The following is a 25,158-nucleotide window of genomic DNA, read 5'->3' as shown; positions in this document are numbered from 1 at the left end:
TATTATCATTATTTTTTTTATTACTGTTAAAATTAATACTGCTGTTATTATTATTCTTATTGCTGTTGTTATTAGTGTTATTATTATTTTTATTATTACTATTATTATTATTATCACATTATTCTCATTCTATTCTTTTATTTTTACTATTCTAATATCATTTATATGTAATCCCAACATTTTTACATAAACATTTTATATACTATTGTGTACTTACCAATATTCATGGATTATCTTCTACAAGCCTTAAAAGCTTTGCTTACAAATAGGCTACCCATTAGGTTATTGCCAAATGTTCTATTTTTATACATATGTCACATTTGCATAACTTATAAGCTATAATAAATGTTCAATGTTCTCTCTCTCTCTCTCTCTCTCTTCTGCTGTCGCCTGTTCTGATACCGCTCTTATTCAAAGGTTGTCTCCCTGTAACATGGTGAGAGACCTAAGGTACAGAAGTAATGCTCGCGGGAGAGGTGGCGGAATCAGACACAGTGAAATCACTCGCTACCATACTCCATCGTTGGTGACACAGTGACTTAGAGGATATATGTTTACTCCTGCCCACAAGCAACTCTTCCTCTCTGCAATGCAAAAAAACAGAAGTCTCTAGATGTTAACAATATATCACAGGTTGAATGAGGTAGTATCTTCGGTTTATGTGGCCTTGCGTCAAATCGGGGTTCAGCAGCCTTGGCTAGAGCAGAAAAAGTACCCTTTCTCTCTCTCTCTCTCTCTCTCTCTCTCTCTTGCCTGTTCTGATACCATCATACCATGTGGGCTTTTCACGGGAATTTATGGGCTAAAGGGATACTTATTATTACCTCCTATTTCAAAGAAGCTAGGAAAAAGTTGCAGTGAGAAGAACCTATACTCAGACCGTGACAGGATTTGAAATGTGCTTGAGATTCGGATCCCAAAGCAGAATATGTATACAGGTTATTCAAAAGTTGTCTCACTGTAACATGGAGAGAAAACTGAATAGAAGTGAACTATGGCGGACTCAGACACAATGAAATCACTGTCGATCTCTCCTACCATTTATTGTTAGCGACACATTGACGTAGAGCATATGTTTACTCCTGATGACTGTTGCCAGCTCACAAGCAAAGAAAACGGGAAGAAAATGACAAAATATATGATAAAAAGAAACGTCTATCAAAGTGGTGTCAGTGATGAACGTCTATCGATGTGTCCCGAGTTTTGTGGGTTAAGTTGTTATTTTGAGCAATATAGTTAATTTATATCATCCATAAAATAAACATTGTATTTATCTCATATCAAATCTATATTTGGTTGATATTTAAAGAATGTTATTTTGGGGGTTGTAAATTCATATCAAAAGAACGAATTAATTGTATTTCCATTAATTTCTAGGGGGAAAAATTGATTTAATATACGATTTTTTTCATACACAACAAATTAACATCGTATGTCAAAGTACCACTGAATATAAATATATATATATATATATATATATATATATATATATATATATATATATATATATATATATATATATATATATATATATATATATATATATATATATATATATATATATATATATATATATATATATATATATATATATATATATATATATATATATATATATATATATATATATATATATATATATATATATATATATATATATATATATATATATATATATATATATATATATATATATATATATATATATATATATATATATATATATATATATATATATATATATATATATATATATATATATATATATATATATATATATATATATATATATATATATATATATATATATATATATATATATATATATATATATATATATATATATATATATATATATATATATATATATATATATATATATATATATATATATATATATATATATATATATATACACACAACTTAACGAAGGTTCATAACGATATTCGCTACACAAGGTTTCATTTACCATCTGCTCGTTTAACGAACGCCAAACTCGCTTTAACGAAGTTTTATCCAGATAATTTTTTCCAAGTTTGAAAGCCCCACTGTATCACGCAAGCTGACAGGCTTTTGAATACACCAGCGCGTCTCGTGGACAACACGCACACCACTCACTCCCCTTGTTCAAAACAATAATAGCGTCACGAGCAGCCCGTCTTCCCTCGCTCAACTTACCATCAAAACGCCCTGCAATGTCACCTAGCGTTGCTAAGAAGACCAGGATGTCTCTTACTCTCAAAGTGAAGCTGGATATTATTCACAGACACAAGAGAAGCGAGAAAACTAATAGCTTTGCTCGCCACCATCTTGACTCGATCTACTGTCTCTACTATTTTCAAGTCAGCAGACTCTATTAAGAGGACTGGTGAGACCATATCTTCTTTGCAAGCTAAAAGAACCACCTGAACTCGTGACTCTACAATGGATAAAATGGAAAGCCTTGTGGAAATGTGGTACATAAGTTTTGTACAATGATGCGCCCTTTGTTTACATGCCACAGGTTGCCGGTTAGTCTTTCCGTTTCACTCTCCCTCCCTTCATAAATATAAGATAATCAACATTATAGTTATGTACACACATACATTAGTGTACATTATAATGACTTAAATTAAACTGCATAAATGTTTAACTTCATAAATTTTACTTTCATTAAACCTTTCACTGTACTATGATGCACTCTGGCTTTGTTTACTCTCAATGGAAGTTCAACTAAGGAAGAAGAAGAGAAGAAGTTTTTTGGGGTTGCTGTAATAGAAAAAAATATAAAAAATATATATATATAATATATAATATATATATATATATATATATATATATATATATATATATATATATATATATATATATATATCAAAAATATATATATATATATATATATATATATATATATATATAAATAATAAGGACTTTGAAGATTTTGATAACAAGAGAAAAAATATTATATTCAAAACTCCTTCAAGGGTGTGCCTATGAGGCGTCATGAAAGTAATATATAGGTGACTGAAGATTTTTTCTGAGCTTTCTTCAGTTCAGTTGTCCCGTATAAGTGTTGGATACCAACCACAAAAGTGTCTGTCCTTAAATCCTAAAAAGTCCCATCATCCTTGTCTCCAAATCACTAAAGATAAGACAGGTGTTTGTCTAAAATAAATGGCATAGAGACTCTCTCTCTCTCTCTCTCTCTCTCTCTCTCCCATTTCCTTTCCTCTATTTCTGAAGATAAGTTACTTGGTGGATAAGTTACATGAACAAAAAACACACACACACAGAGAGAGAGTCAGAAAGTGGTATGTGGAAAGAAGGAATACGGAGGAACCCTAGAGGAGCAGTGGGTGGACCGTAATGTATACTAATATAGATGGGATACTGTCAAGTAGATTGGAATTGCAAGACTATATGATAGTGGAGAAGCCTGATATAGTGTGTTTGACTGAGACAAAATTGCATGAAAAACAAAGATAAATTTGGATAATAAATATAATATATGGAGAAAGGATAGGAGAGTAAAGGTGGAGGAGGAGTTATGATTATGACGAAGAAATAAATAAATGTGGATAAGGTTTGGTATGGGAAGAACAATGCAGAAGTGATAAGCATAAGGATAAAAAGTGATGGAAAAGAATTAATAATCATGGTGACCTATGTACCTCCTAAAACAAATTCTTGGACATTAAGGAATACGACAATATGATCAAGGATACTTTACAGAGTTTGGAAAGTGTATTATCTGGAAAAGAAAGGTGATACTAGTAGGAGATTTTAATTGTAAGGAGGTGGATTGGGAAAATCTAGTAAGTGGTGTTGGAGAGGAAGCATGGGAGAGAGATTTCTTAATCTAATGATGGAAAATATGATGGAACAGAGGGTGAAGGAAAATACTAGATATAGAGGAGATGATGAACCGGCTAGACTGGATTTGGTGTTAACAAGAGAAGTGTACCTATGTGGAGATATACAATACAAGTGTCCTTTGGGAAAGAGTGATCATGTGGTTATGGAAATGCAGATAGCAACAACACAGCGAAGGAAGGACGAGACATACAGGAGTGGTAGATTGAATTATAGAAAGATGGACACAGAAAGTTTGAAAAATTATTTCAGAAAATTAGATTGGGAGATGTTACAAATCAGAGAAGTGCAAAAGAAATATGAGATTTTTATGAAATATTATAAAGAAGGAGTTATGAAATTTGTACCAAAGTATAAACCAAGAGAGGAAGGAAGAAAGGATTGGTTTAATGCAACTTGTGTTAAGGCTAAGGAAAAGAGAGATGTGGCTTGGAAAAGATGGAAAAGAGCAGGAATATACTAAATAAGGAGAATTATAGAGTGGCAAGAAATGAGTATGTGAGGGTAAGGAGGAGGAAGAAAGAAAATTTGAAAAGATATTGTAGACAAGAGTAAGGAACATCCAAAATTGTTTTACAGGTTCATAAATGGTAAACTTAAAAGAGAGAGTCCATTGAAAGATTAAAAGGAGAGCAAGGGATAGTAGATGACCCTAAGAATATAGCGGAATTGCTAAATAATAGGTTTCAGCAAGTATTTACTAAAGAAACAATGTTTGTAAAGCCACAGAATGTACAAGGAAATGTGCACATGGATGACATTAAGATACCTAAAAGGAGTTATATAAAATGTTGGAGGAACTTAAAGATGATAAAGCGATGGGACCAGATGAAGTTTCAGGAAAATTATTGAAGGAGTGTAGAGAAGAATTGATTGATCCATTATATGATATTATAAGGTGCTCATTAGAAACAGGGAAGTACCAGTAGAGTGGAAGAGAGCTGAAGTGGTGCCCATTTATAAGGGAGGCAGTAAGGAAGAGCCTCTTAACTATAGACCTGTGTCTCTAACAAGTGTGGTCGGTAAGATTTGTGAGAGGGTGATAAAGAAATATTGGATACGGTTCCTGGAGGATCATAAGTTATTATCGGATCATCAATTTGGCTTCAGGAAAGGGAGGTCATGTGTAACAAATCTACTGAGCTTTTATTCAAGAGTGGTTGACAAAATACAAGAGAGAGGGATGGATGGACTGTGTATATTTGGATTTAAAGAAAGCTTTTGACAAGGTACCTCACGAGACTGTTATGGAAAGTAGAGATTTATGGAGGACTGAAAGGAAAAGTGTTAAAGTGGATGGAAAACTACTTGAGATGGAGGGAGATGAGAACGGTAATAAGGGATGCAAAGTCGGACTGGTTGGTGGTGGAGAGTGGAGTCCCACAAGGCTCAGTGCTGGCACCAATACTTTTCCTTGTATATATTAATGACATGCCAGAGGGAGTAAACAGTTATATTAATTTGTTTGCGGATGATGCGAAGTTGTGTAGGTGTGTGAAGAGTGAAGAAGATTGTGAAATTTTACAGGCAGACCTGGATAAGATTTGGGAGTGGAGCAAGAGGTGGCAAATGGAATTTAATCTGAGCAAAAGTCATGTGATGGAGATGGGAAGAGTGGAAGACGGCCAAGAGGGTCATATAAGATGGGTGAAGAAGTAGTGTTGAAAAAGGTGGAAAAGGAAAAGGATTGTAGTCACCTGCCGCCCGGTGGAATACTCCAGGAGAGGTACTTACGGGGATGTAGGCAGTGCTGCAGACTGAGTGATTCCCGTGTCCTCTCTTCCCGGTTCCCTTTGTGGTCTCATTTATACAATTGAGCAGCTGCAGCCTGCCCTCTAAAGACAACTTCTACTACTTCCTACACTACACTACAACACCTTACACTTTTACACTCTTCAAATCAAAATTTAATAATGGCTTCACCACGCCCTGCCTCGGAGTCCCCTCTGGGAGGGGACCATAAATGTCCCCAGGTCGGACTGCCCTCTGCTGTCGACCTTGGGTGTCTTGACACTTCATCTAATACTTTCACTATCAATTTCTGCAACATTCGTGGCCTTCGTTCTAATTTTCAATCTGTGGAACACCACCTCCTCTACTAAACCTCATCTTCTCTTCCTAACTGAAACACAGTTGTCTGTGACTACTGACAGCAGCCCCTTTTCTGTTCCCTCCTACTTGCTCTATCCTCATTTTCAATCCAAAGCTGGATGTTGCGCATACGTGCGTAACGACACCACTTGCTCTCGTGCCCACAATCTTGAATCTTCAGAATTTTCTACCATCTGGCTAAGACTTCAATGTCACTCTCTAACTAAATTCATCTGTGCTGTATACCTCTCACCTAATTCCTCTGACTATGTAAAATTCTTTGACTATTTGACTTCCAAGGTGGAGCACATCTTATCTCACTTTCCTTTGCTGAGATCTCCATTTTAGATTTCAATGTTCACCACCAGCTTTGGCTTTCATCTTCTTTCACTGACCAACCTGGTGAACAAACCTTCAACTTTGCTATCCTTCATGACCTAGAGCAGCTAGTGAAGTTCCCTACCCGTATTCCTGACCGCCTTGGAGACACGCCCAACATTCTTGATCTTTTCCTAACCTCCAACCCTTCTGCTTACTCTGTTAAACTTTCCTCTCCGTTGGGCTCCTCCGACCACAATCTAATTTCCGTTACCAGTTCTATCACTCCAGTGCAGCCTCAGGACCCGCCTAAGCGGAGGTGCTTCTGGCATTTTAACTCTGCTAAGTGGGAGGAACTAAGGCAGTACTATTCTGATTTCCTTGGGATGATTATTGTTTTCATGTCAGAGATCCTTCTCTTTGTGCCGAGCGCATAACAGAGGTGATTATCTCTGGCATGGAGCTATACATTCCTCATACTTTCTCTAACCCTAAAGCTAAAAAGCCTTGGTTTAACTCTGCTTGTTCTCGTGCTGTCAATGATAGAGAGGCGGCTCACAAACGGTTCCGTAGCCATCCAACTGCTGAAACTCATGCCCTATATATTTCTGCCCGTAATCATGCCAAATCTATTCTCCAACTTACTAAAACTCTTTCATCAATAGAAAATGTCAAAGTCTTTCCAATTCTAACTCCTCTCGAGATTTCTGGCATCTAGCCAATAATATCTCTAACAACTTTACTTCTTCGTCTTTCCCTCCTTTACTTCATCCAGATGGCTCTACAGCTGTCTCTTCTTTTTCTAAAGCTGAACTCTTCGCTCAAACCTTTGCTACCAACTCAACTTTGGATGATTCTGGGCATATTCCTCCTACTCCTCCACCCTCTGACTACTTCATCCCTAAAATTAAAATTCTTTATAAAGACGTTTTCCTGGCCCTCTCTGGCCTTGATTCTCGGAAGGCTTACGGTCCGGATGGAGTCCCTCCTGTTGTTCTCAAAACTGTGCCTGAACTCGCTCACTGCCTGGTCAAACTCTTTCATCTGTGTCTCTACTTCTATTTATCCTTCTTGCTGGAAGTTTGCTCACATTCAACCTGTCCCTAAAAAAGGTGACCACTCCAATCCTTCTAACTACCGCCCTATAGCTTTGATTTCCTGCCTTTCTAAAGCCTTTGAGTCTATCCTTAATAGGAAGATAATGAGGCATCTATCAGCTCACAACCTTCTCTCTGATTGCCAGTATGGTTTCCGTAAAGGCAGATCTACTGGTGATCTTCTTACTTTCCTAACTGAATCTTGGTCATCCTCTTTAGGGACTTCGGTGAAACCTTTGCTGTCGGCCTTGACATATCGAAAGCCTTCGATAGAGTCTGGCACAAATCTTTAATTTCTAAACTACCCTCCTACGGATTCTATCCTTCTCTCTGTACCTTCATCTCCAGTTTCCTTTCCGATCGTTCTATTGCTGCTGTAGTAGACGGTCACTGTTCTTCCCTAAAACTATCAACAGTGGTGTTCCACAGGGTTCTGTCCTATCACCCACTCTCTTTCTATTATTCATCAATGATCTCCTAAATCTGACTCAATGCCCTATCCACTCCTATGCTGATGATACCACCCTGCATTATTCAACAGCGTTCAACAGACGCCCAACCCAACAACAATTAAATGACTCAAGGCGAGATGCTATAGGACGCCTAACTTCTGATCTTTCACTTGTTTCTGATTGGGGCAGAGAAAACCTGGTTTTGTTCAATGCCTCAAAACTCAATTTCTACAACTATCTACTCGACATAACCTTCCAGACAACTATCCTCTCTTCTTCAATAACACTCAACTTCCCTCTCCTCTACATTAAACACACTCGGTCTATCCTTCACTAAAAATCTAAACTGGAAATTTCACATCTCTACTCTTGCTAAATCAGCTTCCAAGAAGTTAGGTGTCCTATGGCGTCTTCGTCCATTTTTCTCTCCTCCCAGCTGCTTGCTCTGTACAAGGGCCTTATCCGCCCGTGTATGGAGTATGGCTCTCATGTCTGGGGATCCACACACAGCTTTACTAAACAAGGTGGAATCTAAAGCTTTTCGTCTTATCAACTCTTCTCCTCTAACTGACTGTCTTGATTCTTTAAGTCACCGCCGCAATGTTGCATCTTTATCTGTCTTCTACCGCTGTTTTCATGCTGTCTGCTCTTCTGAACTTGCTAACTGCATGCCTTCCCCTCCTGCGGCCTCGCTGCACAAGACTCTCTACTTCTTCTCATCCCTATTCTGTCCATCTTCCTAATGCAAGAGTTAACCAGTATCTTCACTCCTTCATTCCCTACACTGGTAAACTCTGGAACTCTCTACCTGTGTCTGTATTTCCACCTGCCTATGACTTAAACTCTTTCAAAAGAGGAGTGTCAAGACACCTCTTACGTTAACTGGACCCTCCTTTTAGATTTTTTGTTTTTCTCTTTCTACTTTCCTCTTAACAGGGCCTGGCAACCAGCGGGATTTTTTTTTTCCAACACTTTGTTTGCCCTTGGCCAGTGCCCTTGTAATGTAAAAAAAAAAAAAAAAGCTTAGGTCTACAATGCCTAATACTCCAATATGATAGCCCTGTAAACTACAGGGACCGATGGAGCGTGCATATCTGCTGTTCCCATTACTATTTAGGCGTGATGGATGGACGAAGTTGAGGTCCGAGGAGGTCTACACCTCTACGATGCATTAGCTGTGCACCTCCATCCCAGCTAGTCGGATCCATACCCGACCCTTAACATGGTACCCCAGGCGTCCGATAATTAATTTCCTGGCATCCTGGGGTAAACATTACTATCAGCAGCCCCTTATCCATTGCATAATTGTCTGGATGATCACCCCATAATTTCCAAACCCAATTGTTTCAGTTATGCCAGGCTCAGTGTGATCCCACAGAACTAGAGAAACTTTATCGTTACGTGTAGGCTCTTACGCGGTGCGATCCACGCTGCCGCCAGAGAGCTAGTACGGTACTTAGGTTCGCATAGAGTGGACATCACCTCACTTGCTCTATTACATAGCACTGGTCAATGTAAGTTGCAATCCCCTCCCCAGCTTAATCCGGTCCTAAGTTATTCATCCAAATCGATTTACGTACCACATCCAATAAGGTCCACCTAGCTGCAGCTGCCCGACCTTCAGAACCCCAGATTTAGTACGACTACTTCTTTACTGCACGTTATACTCCAATTTGGCACTCCGTCTTCTGATTCAAATTAGATGGTCCCATTACATCAGGCCCGGCGGTATTGCATATACCATTACCATTTGACTATGGTTTTAACATTCATTTTGCCATTCCCATGCTCCCATTCAATAAGCTGTATTGAATAGACCCCAGGTCGCATTAGCTATAAATTACCCATTATCAGTCTCATCTAGAAGAGCAATGCAGCTTTACCTCCAATCCATGGGAGTCCCACATGGAGGGTGACCTGGATAGGCTGCATCCAGGTAGGTGCAGGTGGGGACGTCCCATGCATCGTAAATAGCTGCGAACCCAAACTGCACCCTACTGGGACTCGGCATTTTGGTTGGGTCCGGCTACGTGACCACTAGCTATCATCGCACTGACCTCCACGTATGGAGTGCATGGCGCACTGGATATGGATGCCAGCTCATGCCCCAGGGTAGCTCCGCCAGGTGGATGACCTACATGCCAGCCTGACACTTACAGGCTGGGCACATGGAGTGCATGGGATCCACTCGACCCGTACCTCCCAGGTGGGGAGTGGACACTGTAGGTCGATTTTTGCTGGGAGGTCCCAGCCCCTACGTGCCCCAGCGGTGCCACATACGTAGCGTCAGCCGTGCAGTAGCTGAGGTCGCGTTCGAACTGGCAGTGCCAGGTAGGTCCAGTCCCGAGCTGGGCTATGCATTTAGGCTGCAGCTCACTCACCGTCCGGACATACGTAGGCGCTAGGTCACATGCGGATGCCCCACCATCCAGTAGGCTCCAGCCGTCAGTAGTATGCAGGCTCCATCCACTACGGGCATCGATCCCATGGTACTCGGAGTGCGCGACCTTCCCATAGTGGCCCACCCCTGCATAGATCGAGAATGGGGCAGCTCAGCCTCCACCTGCCGATCTCACGCTTAGCCTCAGCGCCACCTAGGTGCGCATTTATTTCGCAAATTTCCGCATGCTAATGTCCATCCAATCGATAGGTGCAAACCCGCAATAAGGTCTGCCGAAAGAGTGGGGTACCGTCGGTAATCCTACGTCGCTTCATGCAGGCACACACATTGATGCAAGGATGCACTGCATATGGGGCAGTGCCCATTATGATCCATCCGCCGCCTAGCCCACTACTCCCTTTCCTAGGGGCGCAGATTACATTGTATCCGCATTCGGGTATGCACTATCGACTTATGGTACCGTTACAAACTTGAGGTCATACTACCTTGAGCTGTGGACCATGGCAGTATTCGGAAACTGGACATAACTGGACCCAAGGCTATGACCTCGATCGTGGTATCACCCCAGATTGTAGGTAGCGATCCCATTACCGAATGTTGTCAGGCACTTTATGTAAGTTATTATTCGACGTAATACATACCTGGGCCCAAAACCAGGCAGTCTGACCCCTTTACCATTTTAGGTTACCTGACGGTTAACCGCTGGACCGATATTTCTTGTTACATCTTAGCATGTGCGGGAGTGTTTCGATTTGACACTCAAATCGTAGGGGCACGGTTTGTATTTGCATGCGATGCGAGCGATTTTTCAGGGGTGTTGAGCTGCCATCCATTTTCAGCCTTCCGACCCCACTACAAGCCCCGTCCTAGGTAGTTTACCTAGTGCACTAGTCATCATGATACCCGCCCTGATCAGCCTCGACCCGGCCGGGGAGGGACTGTTCAGCCCGGCACCACTCCACTCATTGCAGCCTGGAGTACCTCCAGCCCCTACGTATGGTACTACATACCTCATCGACGCTAGGTCAGCTGCCGAGCTACTATCGAGGGCCTCGAGGTCCAGCCCTGACTATGCCATGCATCCACCTCCAGCCAACGCCGTACTGCATATCATCCACCTGCCACCCTACGCTAGGTGGGCACCTGGGGATGGGAGCCTAGCTCCACTAGCTGCAACGTATGACTCATATGGACGTCACATGGGGAGGGAGCAGCCCGTATATCGACTCCATAGCCTGCCATGCATGCCAGCTCATCCACGTGGGACCTAGGTCATGCAACGTCCGAGGGGTACTACTCCAGGCTATGCAGCTGACCCTGGGGACCTTACCGTAATGTAAATAGAATACAGTAAGGACCTACTCCAGTCACTGCCCAGGTCACGGGTGCAGGTCAGGTCCAGCGTCATCAGCTACCTGTTTAGGGGTAGCTACTCCACCCGGCTGCGACTATCGATAGTCACGGGACTCTAAAAGCCGTAGCCTGCCCACCTCCACCCTGGACCTGGGCCACCTCCCACGTACCCTATCCACGTGTGACATCAGATGCATCAGCTGGATATGGGAGCCTATCGACCCTCCATGGAGGTCCAGTAGCTCCGTTCACCTCACGCGGGGCATTACGCCGATTTAATCGAACGGGAAACAATAAATGACGGACTTTAGGTCCACCCTCTTCTCCACCTGGGACCTATGCAGCCTAGGCATTTAGGAGTATCATGCGCAGCATGGGCAGGCTACCGGTGACCAGGTGACGGCTCCGACTACCGCGGCAAAATGGACCTAAGTCTTAGCATAAATGCTCTTTCGAGATTTTTTGTGTGAATTTCGCTCACTCAGCTGTACATAGTCTGGCAATCACCTGGACACCTTTGTAGGTTATCAGACTAGGTCTGGGAAATGGTCAGGCTGGTATAACCGATTTTACCCATTGAGGACACCCTACCGTTAGCACGTGGTAGGACCGCGTGGTCTAATTTAGGTTTCATAGGATACTATCCGTTTCTATTAATGAGTATAGGGTGCACCAGTGCCACTCCTGTATTCAATGTACGAAGAGGTGGGTAACTTAATTTAGCGGGAACTTGTGATTGGAGCTGGGAATTTCTAGTCATTGTACCTTTAAAACCATTTTGGCGTATCGAGCATTTTTGACATTTAACAGATGAATACTGGTTACTAGGGTCATTCTAGTCTAGGTGTATCCTGTAGTTACTACGGGCCTGGGACCGCACGCTTAGGGTAGCTGGGAGGGTGACCTGTTCGCGCATTTGCCCAAGCCTTGCTGTACGAATGGAGGTGGTGACAGGCCTGTTATAATCGGACTTACGACTTTGATGCATCATTCTTATCTTATAGTGCGGCACGTCAGTAATGTCACCTAAAAATCATTTATCAATTTCTGATCATCATTTGACATTGTAGTACTTTGGTAACATGTACATAGTCAATTTGACTAGTTTTAGTATTTACACGTCTCATGTAAGTTTACATCCCGGGGCCACATAGACTTTATGCTGACTTTAGTGTGAGTCAGAGATCTACTATTGCAGCTTGAGTCAGGTTTTTTGATCTACGTGTACGGCACTGACGAGTTGGTCTAGGTCGTGACGTCAGCAGTCCACGCTGTACTTTAATGTGTGTGTGTGTGTGTGTGTGTGTGTGTGTGTGTGTGTGTGTGTGTGTGTGTGTGTGTGTGTGTGTGTGTGTGTGTGTGTGTGTGTGTGTGTGTGTGTAGGTGATAGCCTTACTAGTTATGCACACTATGCTAAACTTGGACATTTCATTCTTGACTTTTTGGTTTATGTGTCGGTCGGAGTTTTCACTATGGTGGGGTGCAGTTGCACGGAGGCATTTTGCTATCACGGAGGCAGGCATTCGAGGTTGCATGATTTACTGATTTCACTTTGATCACGGGAATTTTCACAGTTTTCATGGCGACACACGGATGTCGATGTCATGCTTGTGGTAGCTCATGTTGCCGATAAGCTTGACTGAGGCTTGAGGCTTGGACGGTATGCTTATCTACTTGGGATTTCGGACTATGCTGAGTTGTGCATTGCTGATCGGTAGCTGGGAGTCTGTAGCTGTGATGGCACGGGACGTTTTGTACTATTTCTGATTGCATTTTTCATATTATTTCTTGGTCATCGTATTCACGTTACTGATTTGCTTATGTGTTTCTTTTTACTTAGGGGTCTGGACTTGTGTGTTGACTTTGGACTGACTGATGCTGACTGAGGCTACACGGTTATCTAGGTCTTAGTTCTTTGTGAAGTAGTACAACGTTAGCTGAGGCTCATGATTTCAATGAGATTTCAATGACCACTATATATATATATATATATATATATATATATATATATATATATATGATATATATATATATATATATATATATATTATATATATATATATAATATATTTCACAGGATGTAACAAGGGCAGAAAAACACTTTGTTAACACTTGCAAGACATAACAGTTAACAATGATTTGAACTTCCATTGAGAGTAACAAAGCGAGATGCATCATACAGTAAAGGTTTAAAGAAAGTAAATTATGAAGTTAAACAAGGAGTTAATTTAAGTCATTATAATGTACAGAATAATGTATGTATGTATGAACTTTACAATGTTGATGATCTTAACTTTGAAGGGAGAAGAGGAATGAAAGACACTAAGCAACCTGTGGAATGTAAACAAAGCATATTATAGATAAAACTTATGTACTCTTCATTTATCCATTGTAGAGTCACAGTTCAGGTGGCTTTTAGCTTGAAGGAAGATGGACCAGTTCAATAGAATCTGCTGACTTGAAAAAGAGACAGTATAATATGAGTGAGGAGACTGATAGGCCTCTATGTCTGTGAAAGAGTTCATTTAAAGAGAAAGAGATAATGAAATAGGAATTGCAGGGCATTTTGGTTTGAGAGGAAGACAAGTGGCTGACCTGTTATGTTTTGAGGGAGTTATGTTTGAACACAGAGTTGATCGATCGATTTATTCTACAGTAGGATTTTGAGGCAGGTTAGAGAATGGTGACAAAAGGTCAGCTTGCTTGATATGGTGGGCTTTCAAATTTGGAAAAATTATGGATAAAGAAAGGAGTCTGGTGTTCGTTAAAGAGCAGATGGTGTAAAATGAAATTGGAAGCAAGTTGTGTGAACCTTGAACATTGGTATATATATATATATATATATATATATATATATATATATATAAAAAATTCATACAGGATACTTGAGAAATGGTGCAAACATTATTTTGATGACAAGAAATATTTGAAAATTTATGAACTCAATGAAAATTTGGGATAATGAACATAATAATTATTGTAGAAGTGAACAGGTAGCAAAATCTTTGGTGAAAGGGTTGAGCCATTGTTCAAACAGGATCTTGTGTTTGTGCTCATGTTTGCAATATATACACTATGAAAATCAAAGCTAAAGACAAATATATATGTATACCAAATAATTTCAAAGAAATGTAAATTAGTGCATTGAATATTATTACTATCATCATTACAGACAAACAAAAAACAATTATCATAATATATACAAATACAAAGGAAAACAACAAAAAAATCAAAACTGAAAATTAAATGATTAACAGCTGGGAAGTGAAAAACAAAATTATCACAAACAACATATATTCAATATCAAAGAAAAAACAAAAACATTTTATATAAAGTGACTTACCAATATTCATGGATTACTTTACAAGAAAAGCTTTGACAAATAGGAATTATGAGAAATGTTCTATTTTTAACATATGTCAGAAAGATAAAATGCAATTCTCTTTTTTCTCTCTTTTCTGTGTGTTCTGATAGATTCAAATTGTCTTGTAACATGAGAGAATACAAATAATCTCAGAGGTAATAAAGTGAAATCATGATAATTATAAGAGAAAGTGACAGAGAAAAAGATCTGACAGCTCTTCCTCTCTATGAAAACAAAAGTCTCATGAAAATATATCACAGGTTGAAGATAGATCTTGGTTTATGTGGATCAAATGTAGCATTTCTAGACAGAGAAAAGTGATTTTTTGTGTGTTCTGATACATTTTTCAATTTTTAGAATTTATGGAGGATACATATGATATTTAAAGAAAGGAAATGTCTGAGGAGGAAGTTTTAATAATAGAAGAAGTGAAATGTCTTGAGATTGGTAAAGAAGTATAGAGATTCAAAAATTGTTATGAACATGGAGAAAACCCAACTATGAAGTAACATGGATATGGATCAGAAATCAAATATGTGATTTCCTACCATTTATTGTTGAACATTGATGTAAGCATAGTTTATATGACTGTTATACAAAGAAAAGGAAGAAAAATGACAAAATATGTCAAACAAACTTACAAATCTGAGTATAAGTATGATTGTATGTGGGTTGTTGTTATTTTAGCATGAAGTTTATATCAATAAAATAAATAAATTGTATTTATCTCATATCAAATCTATATTTGGTTGATATTTAAACAGAGTTGAAACATCAAAAAACTAATTGTTATTAATTTCAAAAAATTGATTTAATATAGATTTTTCATCACAACAAATTAACTGTATGTCAAAGTACCACTGAATATAAATATATATAAAAAAAAAAAAAAAAAAAAAAAAAAAAAAAAAAAAAAAAAAAAAAAAAAAAAAAAAAAAAAACAAAAGTGAAAAAAAAAATATATATAAAAAATATATAAAAAAAAAAAAAAAAAAAAGAAAATATATAAAAAAAAAAAAAAAAAAATTATTTTATATATATATATATATATATAAATTGATATATATATATATATATAAAAAAAAAAAAATAATAACATATATATATATATATATATATATATATATATATATATATATATATATATATATACTATATATATATATATACACAACTACTTAACGAAGGTTCACACAACGATATTTCGCCACAAGGTTTCATTTATTACCATCTGCTGTTCGAACAAACTGCAACAAGTTTTATCCAGATAATTTTTTCCAAGTTTGAAAGCACTGTATCACGCAAGCTGACAGGCTGAATACACCAGCGCCTCGTGGACAACACCACACCACTCACTCCCTTGTTCAAAACACAGCCATAGGGCCTTCCCTCGCAACTTACCAAGTGATAGTGACGTGAAGCGGGTACGTAAGTGTAGGAAGCGTATGAGGAATGTGGACCAATGGAAAAGTGATGGGGATAATTTTGTTTTTTTCCTCTAATGAGGTTTTTTTTTTTTTCAAGGATAGGTTATTTTCCTTTACATATTCAGAAAAGTCTGTTCCAGGTGCGTATTTTCATATATAATACTTTTCTCTAGGATCAATGGTTATAGAGTTACACGTTCATAAACATTGCCAAACTTTAAATGCGACTTACTCTAAACTGACTTTGGCGGGGATACCCCTCTTGTTCTAGACGCCTCATATATACAGTAAGTCCTCGTTATACAGTAGTCCTTCATCCGGTAAATTCACAGTTACAGTATTTGGAAATTACTACCCTCGATTCGATATACAGTAAGAAAAATTTACATATACAGTATCTGTTCATGTCATCCAAGAGGGCCCAGTGCGGGGGAGCAGGGGTGATGACTGATGTGATAAGTAAAACACATCTCACCAACTGTTGGCTTTAATACACACAAAATATAAGCATGTTATCTGTAAATAGAGACAATAATAATATAACATAACTTCCCCAGTATACCTACATATTATAACATATATATAAATTATTAACAAGTTAGAAGTTATCACCAATACACACCTGGTAGGGACGAGTTCTTGTTAGAGAGTGAAGGGAAGCTATTCCTCACCTCTATACATCAACTAGGAACCACCATAACTGAAACACTAATGAATCCTAAACGAAATACCCGAGGCCTTAACCGCTAACTACTGATTTTAATCACCACAATGACATCATCCACGCCACACCTCCCCATCACTCACAGTACAGGAATACTCCGCTTAACGAACAGGATAGTGGGTGTTAAAGCTGTTCATAGAGCAGAAATTCGTTAAGCGGACATAATTTTCCCATAGGAAATAATAGAAATAGGGGGGATGTGTTCTGGGCTGGTCCCCAACATACCACATGGAAAAAAAAAAAAAAAAAAAAAAAATCATATATTTTTCTATTAGCTTTTGATAAACTTTGCCCCCCAGAAAGGATTGTTTTGTAATGCATAAAGTGAAATCTTACGTGGAATACCAAAAAATAAAGCAGAGATGCGATCGGCCACAGACAAAGCGGAGACTCATGATGACTCGGCCGCTTCTTCTTCTTGTGGTCCTTTTAGCCTGCATGTTGTCTTTCATCACGATATTGAATTTGTTTCCACTCTATTGCCTGCTATAATGGATATCGTATCTTAGAATTCATATACGCTCATGCCATGAGGATAACCTCGACTCTGTGACAGTGATAGTGAATTAGTAATGTCGCAATATAAAATAAAGCTGCTAACATCTGGACAAGACAAACATGTCAGTCTTCTTTTGCTAGTAGCAGCTCCACCCACTAAGCAACAATATCTATCTGATACCTCTAGTGGGTAGCATTGCCACCAACATACTGATACCTGGAAACCTGCCTTAAGTTGAAGGATATAGATTGTGGGATATATATGATATGTTTGGTAAGGCACTGATGGAGGAGAGGGGAGAAAGATGTCAACATTACCGGTGCACGGAGAATAATGAAATATCAAACATTTCTATCATCCCATATAGATGACTGTTGACCCTCGCTAACTTGGACTAATAGAAGGAAAGGTTGGTCCGACAAACGCAAATGTCCAACTTATACGAATTCCTCCCCCTCAACACACACACATAGAAAAAATAAATTAAAAAAAATAAATAAATAGAAAAAAATAAAATAGAAAAAAATAATTAATTAAAAAAATTATAACAATAATAATAATAATAATAATAATAAAATAAGCTTCAGTAGAAACAGAATAACTAGCGTTGACACAAACATCTTTATTTTCTAACCATTTTGTTCTTTATATATCAGACGTTTTGACATCTCAGTATGTCATCATCAATGGTCTAAAAATAATTAAAATATATTAGAATTCTAAAACACACAATAAAAAATTATACATAAAATTATAAAAAATTGTACATAAAATATAATGGTTAAAAAAAACTATACAATATGCAACGGAACAGCGGAAGTCATATTATTTAGCTGTGAAGAATTAGTTTTGATATGTAATGATTCCAGAATTCTGAGATGTGAATTGTTACAACTGTCTATTACTTTAAAGTGTTCAGTTTTAAGGGAGACATCACGAACCTCAGAGTGACCTCTCACAGCTGAATGTGGGGGGTTGTGGCTTCTACGGTCCGTTCTGCTTGACTGTCCCTTGTGCTCATCCACACGAATCTTGAAAGCTCGAATTGTGCTTCCAATAAACCCAACTTGGCAACTGGGACATGAGAACTTATAAACAATGGAGGAGCGCAACTCAGTCGGCAAAATAATAATAATGATGGCTGAGCAATTCAACTCGGACTCTAGCGGGGCGGTGCAGGATTTATCTATTTAATTTTCGGGGATTAAAAATTTTGATTACTTTTGTCACTCCAAAACCCTCAGACCCTAAATTACTAGATGGTGTAGTTTATTTCTTTAATTAAATATCCTCCCACCAGAAAGCCATTTTCAAATGTCCCATGCAGCTGCATCACAGTACATGGCAAGGCGTGAAGAGGAAAGGTGCATCATTTAGCTCTCTACTTTGTCAGAAATAACATCCTTACAGGCACAAATTGATGAGAATTACAATCAAAACCTTAAAGAAGAGAAGACAAGAAACTAAGGTATCACTGCAAGAAAGCTTGTCACGCATCACATGCGTCATCTCCCTCCCCGAGACCCCTCACCTCACCCCACACCTCACTGCATCACTGCCGTGCTTCTCCATCCTCTACTGATCATGCTAACTGCATGCCTCCCCTGCCTCCTGCAATGCAGCTTCGCTGCACAAGTCTTTCTTCTTTCTTTCACCCCTATTCTTTCCACATGCGTCATCTCCCTCCTCGAGACCCCTCACCTCACCCCACACCTCACTGCATCACTGCCGTGCTTCTCCATCCTCTACTGATCATGCTAACTGCATGCCTCCCCTGCCTCCTGCAATGCAGCTTCGCTGCACAAGTCTTTCTTCTTTCTTTCACCCCTATTCTTTCCAACATCCTAATGCAAGAATTAACCAATAGTCTCAATCATTCATACCTTTCTCTGGTAAACTCTGGAATTCCCTGCCTGCTTCAGTATTTCCATGTTCCTATGACTTGACTTCTTTTAAAAGGGAGGCTTCAAGATATTTGTCCCTAGCTTTTGGCTACTTCTTCGAGAGTTTTAAGGGAGCTGGCATTAAAGTGGCTCTTTTTCTTTCTTAAACTTTTGTTGCCCTTGGCCATACTCCTGTCCTGCACACACACACACGCAGCTAACATTGTCCCAATTTATAAATCAGGTAACAAGAGAGACCCATTGAACTATAGACCAGTGTCACTTACAAGTGTGGTAGCTAAGATGTGTGAGAGGGTGGTGAAGAATAGATGGACAGACTTCTTGGAGAAAAATGACATACTTTGTGAGTGTCAATTTGGTTTTAGAAAAGGGCGTTCATGCACGACAAACCTGATATGTTACTATTCGAGGGTGATAGATGTAATACAGGAAAGAGATGGTTGGGCTGATGGAATATATCTGGATTTAAAAAAGGCCTTTGATAAGGTACCACACCGGAGACTGATCTGGAAACTTGAAATGGTAGGAGGAGTGCATGGCAGTTTACTAAAATGGATGGAAGACTTTTGGTAGGAAGAGAAATGAGAACAATAATTAAGGACAGACCATCAGAATGGGGCTTGGTGGAGAGTGGAGTTCCACAGGGATCAGTGTTGGCACCAGTAATGTTCGCGGTCTACATAAATGACATGGTGGATGGGGTGTCCAGTTATGTGAGCCTATTTGCAGACGATGCAAAATTGTTAAGAAAAGTGAGATGTGACAAAGATTGCGAACTACTCCAGGAAGACTTGGACAGAATATGGAAATGGAGCTGTACATGGCAAATGGAGTTCAACACGACAAAATGCAAGAAATTAGAGTTTGGCAAGAGTGAAAGAAGAATCAGGAGTATGTACAAGATAGGAAATGAAGACATAAAAACCAGTCATGAAGAAAAAGACCTTGGGGTGACAATTACCAATGACCTATCGCCAGAGAGACATATAAACAAAATAATTGGAGAAGTATTGAACTTATTGAGGAACATAAGAGTGGCACTCGTATATTTAGATGAAGAAATGATGAAGAAAATAATTACTGCAATGATAAGACCGAGGCTTGAATATGCAACAATACAGTGGGCTCCGAACTTAAAGAAACACATAAGGAAACTAGAGAAAGTACAGAGGGCTGCAACAAAAATGGTGCCTGACTTAAGAGATTTGACATGAAGACAGACTGAACAGAATGCAACTTCCGACCCTGGAAAACAGGAGAGAAAGGGGAGACCTGATAGCAATATATAGAGTGATGATTGGCATGGAAAAAAATGGATAGGGAAGATCTGTGTATGTGGAATGAAAGAATGTCGAGAGGGCATGGGAAAAACTAAAATGGCCACTTATAGGAGAGATGTGAAAAAATATAGCTTCCCTCATAGAAGGGTGGAAGCATGGAATAGTTTAGACGTGGAAGTGGTCAACGCAAGGAATATTCATGATTTTAAGAAAAAGCTGGACATTAGTAGATATGGAGACGGGACAGTACGAGCATAGCTCTTTTCCCGTATGTTACAATTAGGTAAATACACACATGCACACACACACACACCCGTAAAAAAAAAAAAAAAAAAAAAAAAAAAAAGCTTCTGGGGGTGAGACTGACTGCCAGGAAAGGGAGCCGTATGACTGACACCAAAATCCATATCCTCGGTTGGAGGCCAGATGCCAGGCATAGGAGCTAAATGGCTGTTGTCAACCCAATTACCATAAACAGTGCTAAATGTTCCCTGGACACTGCACTGTCTTACTTGTCCCATAAACTAGAGCAAGAAAGCCATTATGCCTGTGGTAACTGCTAATACCAACTCGATCCTGTTTCCCACTGCCAGACCACCCTGATAGCTTAAGCACCCCACCAAGACAAGCAGGACTCTCCACTAGTCTCTGTCTGGGAACAGTCTATCTGAGCCACCAGTGCATGAAAATTTTAGAAAGGAAAACCCTCAGGAGGGAAAAGAAGGGCCTAGGAGAGCCAGGCCAGCATCATCTCGTACATTCTTTTCTGCAGCTGCCAGGAATGAAGGGAAAACATACTCTTATGCTTATTCCCTGAAACAGACAAGCTCTTCTCCCTCTTGTTAAGGACTCTAATACTCTCCAAAGCCGTTGAAACTAGTTGTGGTGAAAGTCCACACACCTATCACGAGAATAAAAAATAAAAACCACCTCCTTAAAGGAAAGACATTCCATACGTGTATCTATCTCAACCAAAGGGAGGTAGAACAATTTAAACACTTATGTGACATACTTACACTGCACACAAAGCACCGTGCAGTTGCACAAACTAAGGGAAAAAACTGAAAAAGAGCCAGTGCAAACACTTAGCTGTTAGACAGATGTGTAATTCCTATAACAACAAAGAGGCGAGTGAAGGTGGCTTAGCACTTGGTAAGAGATAAAGAATAGAATGTAGGTCTGGCCATCTTCTCAAAGAAAACAAGAAATGGTAACTCAAGCATTTCTTTCATTCTTATTTATTGGTGTTATTAGACAGGTGTATGTTTGCTATGGGAATCAGGGTTTAAGCATTAATTAATACTATGAGTTGTAATATGTTAATATAAAAATGCACTACAACACACTTCTGCCAACACTTTCATGAACTCTTGATAGAATCAGTCAAGATCTTCATGAAATACAATCCACTTGATTTTTGTAAAAATAATAACTATGATGACTTTCAATGTCGGAATTATTTTCACCACAAACTCTGAACACCTATCACGAAGTAGATTTGACACCCAGAAAATCAATTAACCACAACTAATTCACAATGCATCTTCCTCTTATTCAAGATTCCTTGCTCAATCCTCCATCTATTCCACTAATTGCCTTTCCTCAACCTTACACAACTCAGGTCAAATCTACATGTCTTCTTCACCAACCATGTAACATTTGTTGCTCTATTTCTATCATACAAATATTGTTCCTTACTTGAGCAATATGTATTACTGCTAATATTCTTTAGATTATTCACTACCCTTTTTCCACTGGTTCCATGCTCTTTGTTTTTGCTTCATACAATGCAGTCAGTACTAGTTATTAAACAATCACCAATAGACATCAATTCCAAGTGACCTAAAATCAAACACTTTTCAGTAATACCACAGTTTTTCATTCTAAACTTCACTTCTCTTATCTATTTATCCATCTTGGATGATGATTCTTTTACTTGAAGCACTCCACCTCCTCAAGGAACTTCACTTTATTCATCCTTTCATCATATATGCTACTTTGCTCTTGATCTCATTCACCCTCAACTTCATCCTGTCACAAATATTTACAGCTCCTCTACCAGTATGTCTTAATCTCTCTCTAAGATATGCAGAAGCATACATTATTGCCTATAATAGCATTTTTTAGTACTTTAGAATCTAAGGGTATGTGTGGAAGAAAGGAAACGTGAATAAAGATCGATTTGTGTGGAAATACTTTTCTTACTTTAGTCTCTGAAAAGATAACAGCTTGAAATTTAGGCAGACAACAGAAAAAGTTACTTACTTGTGTTGTGGGACTAGAACTGAGCCTCCTGGTGAGTAATAGTTATTTCCAATCTTTGTCATCTTCAACTTTCTCATGATGCGATTAAAAAGCACATTGTAGAACTGAATGCACTCATCCATCTTCACTTTCTTCTTATAAATTATCTTTAAAGTGACTTTCCCATTTGTTTGTGGGTTTGTTGTCTCAAACAATACAATCTGGGTAAGTGTGAAATAAAATACTAAAATTAACAAAAATCTGTTCTATTTTCTTATACTTGCATGCTAAAAATCAATATACAGGTAACTCTCGATTTACGCGTTTTTGTTATAACGCAACCGAAAAAAATAATATAATTAATCTAATTTGCGCGATCAGTTTGCTTATATGCGATTTGGCCCAACCGCATTTTCAAACTGAGCGCCAGACAATTTCAAACTACGTGCCACAGAGTTCCGCAGCTGGCCCATAGGTGGGTGCTCTGGGGCTGGATCCAAGAAGCAGCTTGTTGTCTATGTTGGTACAGACAACCTCCTTAGCAACCTCCTGCTCACATACCAACCTTCGTAAAATAGCATCCACAAAGATTCATTGCTGTTGGCAGGTGGAGGTTGGTAGCCTGCCTAAAAGTGCTCATTGGCTGCCAGGAGCTGGATCCAAGAACTTGAACAACGTCAGAGCAACCTCCTGCCGCAAAATGGCATCCACGAACACTTGGAGGGACAGTAACGAGGTTGCTATGAGGCTGCTCTCAGGTTGCTGGGAACACCACCTCTCGAGGTGGTGTTACTGTCTTATAGTATATGCATTTATGTTCACAAAACATTTCTATTAGCTTTTTACAAACCTTGCCACCCAGAAAGGATTATTTTGTAATGCATAAAGTGAAATCTTACATGGAATACCAAAAAGTAAAGCAGAGATGAGATCAGCTACAGACGAGGCGGACACAGCGACTCGGCCGCTTCTTCTTCTTATGACCCTTTTAGCTTGCGTGTTGCTTTCACCACGATATTTTATGTTTCCACTCCTCTATTTCCTGCTATAATGGATATCATATCTTAGTATTCATATACACTCATGCCATCAGGATAACCTCGACTCCGTGGCACTGAGTGATAGTGAATTACTAATGGAATCAGGTGGTATTTCGGTATTTCATTAATAATTCACTATCACTCAGTGACACGGAGTCGAGGCTATCCTGATGGCATGAGTGTATATGAATACTAAGTGATAATGAATTACTAATGAAATACCGCAGTATTTCGGTATTTCATTAGTAATTCACTATCACTCAGTGCCACGGAGTCGAGATTATCCTGATGGCATGAGCGTATATGAATACTAAGATATGATATCCATTATAGCAGGCAATAGAGGAGTGGAAACATAAAATATCGTGGTGAACGCATCACGCAAGCTAAAAGGGTCACAAGAAGAAGAAGAAGCAGCCGAGTCACTGCGAGTCTCTGCGAGTCTCCGCATCGTCTGTGGCTCATCTCATCTCTGCTTTATTTTTTGGTATTCCATTAAGATTTCACTCTATGCATTACAAAACAATCCTTTCTTGGGGGTAAGGTTTGTAAAAAGCTAATAGAAACGTTGTTTTGTGAACATGGATGCATATATAAGACAGAAACACCACCTAGAGAGGTGGTGTTCCCAGCAACCTGAGAGCAACCTCATAGCAACCTCGTTACCGTCCCTCCAAGCGTTCATGGATGCCATTTCGCGGCAGGAGGTTGCTCTGACGTTGTTAAAGAATCTTGGATCCAGCTCCTGCTCTTCTCGTGCCTCATTTGCAGTCTGCCAGCACTGAGTACAGACAGAACCTCTTCAATCTGCCTATAATTCACCAAGATGGCCCCAAAACATCCTTCATTTTTTTCTGCATGTGGGGTTACTTTTGATAAGTGGATTTTTGATAAAGTGGTAAAGCTCAGAGGAAGAGTGACTAACTGGTGTGAGTGGTGATGCAGTTTACGTATTCTTTGCTTTGTTGTTTTCTCTTATTATTTTTTGCTTTCTCTTATTATTTCTTGCTTTTCCCTTTACTTTAAATACACTTCTAGTATTTACAATGGTAAATAATAAAAACATGTTAATTTAGCCAAATAAATAAGAGTATTTTGTACGAATTCTTTTG

General features: G+C 39.0%; 1 protein-coding gene across 1 annotated transcript in view; it reads right to left on the bottom strand.

The window, feature by feature from the left end:
- Positions 1 to 25,158, bottom strand: part of LOC123517159 (piwi-like protein Ago3) — a 269,657-nt gene that overhangs the window by 111,252 nt on the left and 133,247 nt on the right. The window contains exon 7 of the mRNA XM_045277139.1: positions 23,028 to 23,227. Within this exon, the coding sequence (XP_045133074.1) occupies positions 23,028 to 23,227 (200 nt within the window). The remainder of the gene's footprint in view (positions 1 to 23,027; positions 23,228 to 25,158) is intronic.

Source organism: Portunus trituberculatus, chromosome 41 (assembly GCF_017591435.1).
Source record: "Portunus trituberculatus isolate SZX2019 chromosome 41, ASM1759143v1, whole genome shotgun sequence".
Classification (NCBI taxonomy): domain Eukaryota; kingdom Metazoa; phylum Arthropoda; class Malacostraca; order Decapoda; family Portunidae; genus Portunus; species Portunus trituberculatus.
This window is presented reverse-complemented; position numbering and strand designations above follow the sequence as displayed.